The sequence below is a fragment of the Carlito syrichta genome, unplaced genomic scaffold (genome assembly GCF_000164805.1).
Source record: "Carlito syrichta isolate Samal-C Ts95f unplaced genomic scaffold, Tarsius_syrichta-2.0.1 Scaffold304499, whole genome shotgun sequence".
Lineage (NCBI taxonomy): Eukaryota > Metazoa > Chordata > Mammalia > Primates > Tarsiidae > Carlito > Carlito syrichta.
In genome coordinates, this window is record NW_007248595.1 from 28,098 (window position 1) to 36,944 (window position 8,847).

General features: G+C 52.5%; 1 protein-coding gene across 1 annotated transcript in view; it reads right to left on the bottom strand.

Annotated features, from left to right (window-relative positions):
- The window catches only part of HAUS8 (HAUS augmin like complex subunit 8), a 21,883-nt gene extending 13,685 nt beyond the window's left edge, over nt 1-8,198 (bottom strand). Inside the window, exons 1-3 of the mRNA XM_008060055.1 lie at nt 8,179-8,198; nt 8,005-8,069; nt 5,336-5,391 (exon numbers count right to left, since the gene is read on the bottom strand). Coding sequence (XP_008058246.1) covers nt 5,336-5,391; nt 8,005-8,069; nt 8,179-8,198 — 141 coding nt within the window. The remainder of the gene's footprint in view (nt 1-5,335; nt 5,392-8,004; nt 8,070-8,178) is intronic.
- Nucleotides 8,199-8,847: the final 649 nt, after the last annotated feature.

The following is an 8,847-nucleotide window of genomic DNA, read 5'->3' on the forward strand; positions in this document are numbered from 1 at the left end:
AAAAAAAAAGAGAAAGGGCAGGTACAGTGGCTCATGCCGATAGTCCCAGCAACTCAGGAATATCATTTGAGGCCAGGAGTTCAAGAGCAGCCTGGGCAACATAGTGAGACCTTGTCTCTAAAAAGGTTTTAAAAAACTATTTGGGCACAGTGGCATGCACCTGTAGTCCCAGTTCCTCGGGAGGGGCTAGAGGCTGCCACGAGCCATGCTCCTGCTTTTGCACTCCAGCCTGGGCAGCAGCATTACACCCTGTCTCTAAAAAACAGAGCAAGAATCTTACAATGTAGACACCACTCCCATTCAACATCACCGAGTAGGTGTCAGAATGAGAAATTAAAGACAAACAGGTTGGATAGGGAAAAGGAAAATTTTTTCTGCAGACAGGAGTCTTCATATAGAAATTCCCAAAACCAGCACTAAAACTAGTAAGTTTAGCAAGTGTGATGGTCAATTTTGTGTGCCAACCTAACTGACCATGGGGCACCCAGATTAAACACTTTTGGGCGTATTCGTGAGGGGGCTCATTGAAGAGATGAGTGTGGGGAGCGTTGGTGGACTCTACAGACGGCCCTCCCCATCACTGGGGCACCATCCGATCCAGGACCTGAGCAGAACACAGAGGAGGAGGAAAGGGAACTCCAGCCCTTGTGCTTCCTGCCTGCCCACGTGAGCCGGGACCCCAAACCTCATCCCTGGCCCTCAGACTGGGATTTATGCCATTGGCTCTCTGGTCTCAGGCCTTCAGCCTCAAACTGAACAATGCCACCAGCTCGCCTGGCTCTCCAGCTTGCAGAGAGCAGGCCCTGGGACTTCTCAGCCTCCATAAGTGCAAGAGCCAATTCCTCATAAACAAATTCTCCTTTTAGACATGTCTCTTGTTGGCTCTATTTCTTTGGAGAACCCTCACGCAGCAGGGCTGCCGAATACAGGATTGACATAAAAGAGTCACATTTCTAGCAATGAACAAGTTTGGAGATTGAAATAAAAAGAGAGCACCATGGACAATAGCTCTAAACAACACAAGATACTTAGGTTTAAACCCAACAAAACATGCGTAAGAGCTATATTCTGAAAACTACAAAGCAGTGATGAAAGATATCCAAGATTTATATAATCGAAAATGTGTACCATGTTCCTGAGCAGAAAGATTCAGTGTTTTTAAGAAGGCTTATCATGTTCAGGGACTGAAAGACTCAATGTGTTTTGTTTTTTGGGAAGGGGAAAGGAATCAGTGTTTCTTAGAAGGCATTCTCCCTATACCAATTCATGGATTCAATACAATCAAAATACCAGCGAGAGTTTCGCTAGGACATGGCAAGCTAATTCTAGAATTTCTATGGAAAGACAAAGGAACTAGAAGAACACTGTTCTTTCGGGCAGGAACAGTGGGGGAGGGTCTCTACTGATATTAAGACGGTACCAAGGCATAGGAATCCTGACAGCATGGATGTGGCAGAAGGACGGACACGTAGAACAGTGGGAACCAGTTGAGTCCGGCACGATGCACACATATGCTAACTGGCTGATGACAGAGGAAAGAAGACAGTATGACAGGGAAAGTCACTTCAGTAAATGGTTTAGAACAACCAAACATCCTCACACCAAACAATGAGCTTCGATTGTAACATCACCACACAAAAAGGACCTCAAAGTGAATCATGGACGTAACCCAAGGCCTAAATACGGAAACTCCTACAAGGAGGCAAAAGAGAAAATAGCTGTAACTTCTGAATTAGGCAGAGATATCTCTACTAAAACCCCAGAAAACACTCCGCAAATGCAGAGAATTGACAAGCAACTTCATTAACACCAGCAACTTCTGCTGATTAAAGACACAGCAGAATGAAAAAAAAAAAAAAGCCACAAACTAGAAGAAAACATTTGCAAAGTCTCATAAAAAGCTGGTATACAGAATATAGAGAGAATACTCAAAACTCAGTAAGAAAACAACCCAATCAGAAAATGGGTAAGCTGGGCTCGGTGGCTCAGCCTGTAATCCCGTGCCTTTGGGAGGCTGAGGTGAGTGGATTGCCTGAGCCCGCGGGTTCGAGACCCAGGTGAGTGGATTGCCTGAGCCCGCGGGTTCGAGACCCGCCTGGGCAGCACCTCGTCTCTACAATAAATAAAAAAATCAGCCGGGCGTGGTAGTGCATGCCTGTAATTCTGGCTACTTGGAAGGCTGAGGCGGAAGGATCGCCGGAGCCCAGCAGGTCGAGGCTGCGGTGGCTGGGAGCGGCCACTGCACTCCAGTCTGGGCGACAGAATGAGACTCCAACTCAAAAAAAAAAAAAAAGAAAAGAAAATGGGTAAAAGATGGGAGCAGACACATCACTTAAGACACGGGGATGGCACATAAGCACATGGGAAAATGCTCTGTCATCGACTGCTAGGGAAAGGCAAACTGAAGCCACCACGAGCTACCACTGCATACCCACGAGAATGGCTAACATGTAGAAGCACCAACAGGAACACTCCTGTGTGCCTGCTGAGAATATAGAGACAGCATAGGCACTTTGGGTAGGAGTTGGACAGTTTCTCATCTTGGCCTCATTATATATGGGTACGTATACATACGTGGCTTCCATCCACAGGTCCTGGCTCTCATGCCCACAGCCCTCCTACCCCTGGTGCAGGAAACACCATGTCTCCCTGATCTCCTTCTACCCTCCTTCCACCTGCCAGTTAGGCTCCTGGAGGAAGAAATGCGCAGAGAGGCCAAGAAGAATCTAGACAGGCCGGCCCTGCTGGGCTGAGATCATGCCCTTTTTGTCCAATTGCATTTTGACACAGCTGTCCATGACTCAACGCTGCCAGCATAAAGAGGTCTCTGCGAAGCCCAGAAGGACTGGGTTCAGAGGGCCCCCAAACCTCACTCTCTGAGTCTCGTCATCTGTACCCTTTGTTGCAGCCACCAGGCCTGGATAACCTAAAAATTATTTTATTTTATTTTATTTTTGAGTTGGAGTCTCACTCTGGCGCCCAGACTGGAGTGCAGTGGCCGCTCCCGGCCTGATGGGCTCCGGCAATCCTTCCGCCTCAGCCTTCCAAATAGCTGGAATTACAGGCGCGCGCTACCACGCCTGGCTAATTTTTGATTTATTGTAGAGATGAGGTCTCGTCAAGTTGCCCAGGCGGGTCTCGAACCCTCAGTCTCAGGCAATTCACTCACCTCAGCCTCCCAAGCCCAGCCTAAAATTATTTTAGATGAGATCTCACTGTGCTGCCCAGGCTGGTCTTGAACTCCTGGCCTCAAGAAATCCTCCTGTCTTGGCCTCCCAAGAAGCTGGGATTACAGGCACAAGCTACCATGCCTGGTTCCATTTATGTCCTTTGTAATAACCTTGATAATAAACCAGTAAACACGATTCCCTGAGTTGTGAGCTGCTCCCACAAATTAGTCAAAACCAAAGAGGAGGCTGTGGAAACCCCCAACTTGAAGCTGTTGGCCAGAAATTTTGGAGACCCAGACTGGCATCTAAAGGCGGGGTGTGGTCTTGGGGACTGATGACTAGTGTCTAGGTGTGTGGTCTTGGGGACTGATGACTGTTGTCCAAGGGGGGTGCGATCTTGGGTACTGATGACTGGAGTCTAAGGCAAAGCGCAGTTTTGGAGACTGATGTCTGGTGTCTGGAGGGGTGTAGTCTTGGGGACTGACGACTGTTGTCTAAGGGGGGGTGATCTTGGGGACTGATGACTGGTGTTTAGGGGGGTTGCAGTCTTGGGGGCTGAAGACTGGTATCTGGTGGGGGTGTGGTCTTGGGGCATGAACCTTCAATCTCTGGGACCCGATGCTATCTCCCAATCTGATACCTGAGCAGATGGTATCAGAACTACAGAACACTCCACTGGTGTCCACTGCTTGCTGGTGAGGACACTTGCCCTGACAGTAGTCACAGAGTATTCTGTGTTGACTGCTGTTTTGCTGAGTGCTTGAGTTCTTTCACAAGTCAGCAATCCCACTGTTGGGAGAGAAGAGAACACAACCTCACAGAAGCTCACACAGGAATGTTCACAGGGCTTGGTTCATAATCACCAATGGGAAAGCGAGTGAATGTCTTTTGCACACTGGGCCATCCACTCAATGGAACGTTATTCGGCTGTAAGAAGGGAGCAGCAATGCCACCTGAGACCACAGGGAGGAGCCTGGAACCTACTCTAAGTGTCAGGACCACACACAAAAGGCTAGACGTGATGTGAGGCCACTGATACCCTCTAGAAGACAGAGCTGCAGAGGCAGGAAACAGACCTGGGGGTCCCTGGGGTGGGAAGCTAACTCCATCAGAGCACAAGTAGTGTGAGGGGTGGACTGCTCTGCATCTTGACCGTGGAGGTGGCCTGTGACTGTGCTTGTCAAGACTGTCGGAAGTCCAGGCGGACCGCAACGTTATGTCAATTACGCCTCAACTTAAAAAATGAGGTCCAGCACGGAAGTCGTACCTGTAACCCCAGCATTTTGAGAGGCTGAGGCAGGAGGATCACCTGAGACCAGGAGTTTGAGACCAGCCTGGGCAACAAGGTTATAACCCGTCCCTACAAAATAAAAAAGTAAAACATGAAAAAAAAACAAAACCCAGAAAAGTTCTTAAAGAGCTAAAGCATGACAGCAGGCAGACACGTGGGGGCGCTGTCACCAAGCTCACACAGAACACCAGAATCAGATGCACAGGATGGTGATCCTTTGCAGAAAATCACTCCGAGGAGACTATCAGTTTGTGCTCAGGATCGGCTTTCTCACACCAAGTCTTAAGTTACAGGGCCACGAACCCGTGGTCACGGCCCAGGGTGGAAGGAGACAGGCAGTGGGAATGAGTACTTGAAACAATTTTATCATAATCCAAGATCTGGAAGACGGAGGGGGAAATCCAACCTGACTTCCCTGAAAGAATATATGCAATCAGCGATCTGCTCCTGGTTCTCACGAAACCACACCCCAAGCAAGTTCCACGCAGCCAAGCACTACCCATCTGCCACTGTCAATGATGTCCCTAGTTCTCCCTAATCCTGGAGAAGCCAAGCATGTCGTCTTTGTCTGGTTCTTCCCTAAAAGCCTGGAGGAATGGTCCAATGCCAGTCGTGCACCAAGTCCTGTGCCAGGAGTGGACTATGGGGCTGAATGGGGAGAATACCTCAAGGTGAAGACCAGCTCTGTAAGAGGGACACTGAGAGCCACGAGCTACTCAGGGCAGGCTCACGACTGCACGACACCTCCAGCACCAGCAGACTCTCCCGCCCGCTCCAGGACCTGGGGCCAGTTCGCAGACTTGTCGCAGAATTCCCAGCCACAGAAAGAACCACACCCAGAGTCGCTCCAACTGTATGCTAAGCACTGACTTACCTTCTTGGTCACCTTTTTCTCATACTGCAGGTATCGGGATTCAACCACTCTTGCTCCTGTGGGGACACACAGCTGGGTTATAACACAACCACCATGATGGACTATGAAGTCCCCGCACATGGCCGGGACCCTACACTGCGAGGTCTGGACACTGCCAGCCTTCCTGCTCAACCACAAAAGAGCAACCACTCTTCCTGCTCTGATCGTGTCCTGCAGCACCTTTAAGCATGTATGGGGTGTCTACTGTGTGCAACAACATGTATGGGACACCTACTGTGTGAAAGTCCCTGGGTTAGAGGTGGAGTCACAGTTGCAGGGAGCTAAGATGATGGAAGACTCAGGAATATGCCCAAGGGTCAAAGCCCCAAGCACATGTCGGCGCACGTGGGGTGGGGAAGCTCAGCCCCCTGGACGGGACCCCAACAACACCTTCCCCCACCTGCATGTGTCTGGGGCCCTCTCTTGGTATGGCCTCTCACTTCCCATCCCTTTCCTGCTCAGGACCCCTCTCCGAGACACACTCAGGCACAGGTCTCTTCACATAAGCCTGGTGTGCCCAACCAGGTCGGGCCCCTTCCACCAGCAAGGCTGAATGTGGATGGAGCACACATCACCCTCACTCTGCCTCCGGGCTGGTGACACCCTCACTCTGCCTCCGGGCTGGTGATTCTTGAATGGACGCGGCTGGTCCTGTCCCGTCCATCTTGGACCCTCCCTCTCTTGCCAAGTCTGGCTACCCTGAATCTCAGCAAGGACAGCAGCCCTAAGAGCCCCTCCCTCCACCACCACCAGCGCCCCCACCTCAGGGTATATCCTGCACCCCCTATGGAGGGCCCACCATGCTCCTGGGTCCAACAAACCCTCCACTGTGGCCACTAGAGTCCAGCCCTCACTTCCAGAGTGATGCCAGCACTCTCGCCTCCCCCAACCCTGCACCTCACACCCACCGGTGTACCCCCATTCCTCCACTCTCCTCTGCAGTAAACACCAGCGTATGCCCCGGCTCCTCTCCTCCTCCTTCCCTCGAACACCCAGTCCAGCTTTCAGACCTGCCACCAAGCCAAGACTCTGGAGGGTGAGACCCCAGCCCTGACCCTGAGCTCACAGTCACTCTCATCCTTCCCAGCGGTGCTGTCCGGTTGCTCTGGGCACAGCTGCCACTTGTGCTTGAGCCATGTGGCCGCAGGCTGCTCCCCTGGGGCAGAGACAGGACAGCCTTCGAAGGGCCTTGGTGCCTTCAGGGCCCTGGGCCAGGCTCCTGCCTGTGCCATCGCCTCACCACTCACTCACGCAGTTCAGCTGCCCTGAGTCCTCGTGTGCCTCCCTGGCAGGAAGCTCCTCCTTTGTGGCCCTGCACCTGTTTTGTCCCAAAGCATCGCCGCCTAGCATGGCCACTTATCTCCTTAGAGCCCCAGGGGCCGGGCACCTGCCCGTCTTTGCCCCACTCCACCACCTGGCAGCACGAAGCATCCAGGGGTCTGTCAGGTAAACAGAATCTCCATTTTTATAGGTGTCTGGGGAGTTCAGAGGTTTCCTTTGTACTGAAGAGACCCTGAGAGTGATGTGCACAACGTCACCTGGCTTGCGAGGTGGCTGAGTGAGGTTGTGACTCTACCTCATCTTCGTGCCAGGAATTGATTCTTCCACTGGGGACTAGGGTGCAAGGGCAACCCTGGTGGAAAGGAGGCACCGCAGTTAATGGGGCATCCCTCTGGGTTGCCAATGTGAGGGTCCCCAGGGCAGTATGAGCTGCGTCCGCAGAGTGCGTGTGCTCAGACAGGACCAGTGGGTCTCGGCAGTGGGGACATCAGGATACCACAGCACAGGCACACAGCCAAGGATCAAAGCTAGGACCTGGCAGGGACAGACCAAGACCAGGAGGGTCTGCCGCCAGATGGCCATCAAGCAGCAGGGCAAAGGGCTCCACTCGCTTGGGTCCATCGGAAAACATCAACAAAGGTCTTCACTTGATGGCTTCACTGAGGCCCTGCTGCCTGGGACGGTGGGAGAAAAGTGGTTTCTAGTGTCCAGAAAACCAGGACACACCTGTCTGTCTCTACACACCTGCAGAGGACCTTCTGCAGAAGCACTGCTGCAGTGAAGGGCGAGAAGGTGTGAGAATCAGGCAGCACACACACAACAGGCTTTAGGTGAGACCAACCCACGATGGGTGGCAGGTGACCTTGACTCGCCTGAACTAAACCCTGCTCCAGGTTCTGCGTCAGGCACTGTCCCTGCACACACTGAGGAAACACTCTTTCACGTCACAGGCTTGGGTTCCCCTGGGGGGACCTGAGAATCCACTCCCAAGCTGGTTCAGCTGAGGGTCCTTGGGTGGAGGGGTTGTTACGAGTGACCCCACCCACTAACAGGACTTGGCAGGAACCCATCAGGAACCGAGACCCCAGTGAATACAACGCGTCAGCTCCTGGTGTCCACACCCCTGCTTCCCAGGGACGCATCCTGCCCACGGCCCAAAGTGACCACCACCATCTCCTATCATGTGCCTGGCCATGGGGCAAGGATGGTCAGACATGGGTCTCCAGAGGCGCGACACCCAAGGAAGTCAAGTCACATGCCCCTGCTCTGGTCTTTTCCTCCCCAAAACCAATTGCAGAAGTGCTTCGAAGAGAGGAAAATCCGTGCTTGAATGGCCCTGGGTCGCTCACCTTGCGCTCTTCTACCCTGTATCCTGGTGCCGCCGGACGTGCTGAGGCCAACCGTAGAAGGCTTCCTATGAGAGAATGAGGGGCTCAGTCACTCCTTGCTGGGACCTGCACAGTGCCCCCTGCTGGAGCTCGGGACTGTGCCAGCACCACCAAGAACAGCCTGAGGCTGGGTACCTCAACAGGAAGAGGGACATGGAGCAACCAGCACCAGGCACCTGGGCAACACAGGGGTAGGGGACGTGTGGCAATGCATGGTAGGCTGACACATGAGAGGACATCCCAAGACAAGTGTTCAACAAGGCCTGGGCCCTGGGGCGGGAGAGAATGTTGCAGACACCAGAGTGGATGAGCCCAGCAGTTCAGCTACAGAGGACCTGGGGCTAGAAGCGTCCTGAATCAGCTGGCAGACTCAGCCCTGTCCCTATAGCCTGTGGTGGGCACCTTTCTCCATAACCGGCCACACGGTGAATATTCTCAGCTCTGCAGGCCACTTGGGCAATGTCACAATAAGGAACCACTTGGCTGCTGCTCTAACATGAAAACAACCATGGACAATACAGAAAAGGATGAGCAGGTGGTGTTCCAGTAAAACTTTATTTGTACACAGTGACATCTGGACTAGGTGGTTGGCGTTCCCATAAAACTTTATCAACAGAGAGTGGTGTCTGACGGGAAGGTGGTGTGCCAATAAAACTTTATCTACAGTGATGGCTGGAATAGGAGGGCAGTGTTTCAATAAAATTTTACACACGGTCGGGCACAGTGGCTCAGCCTGTAATCCCAGCACTTTGGGGTCTGAGGTGAGAGAATTGCCTGAGCCTAGGGATTCAAGACCAGCCTGGA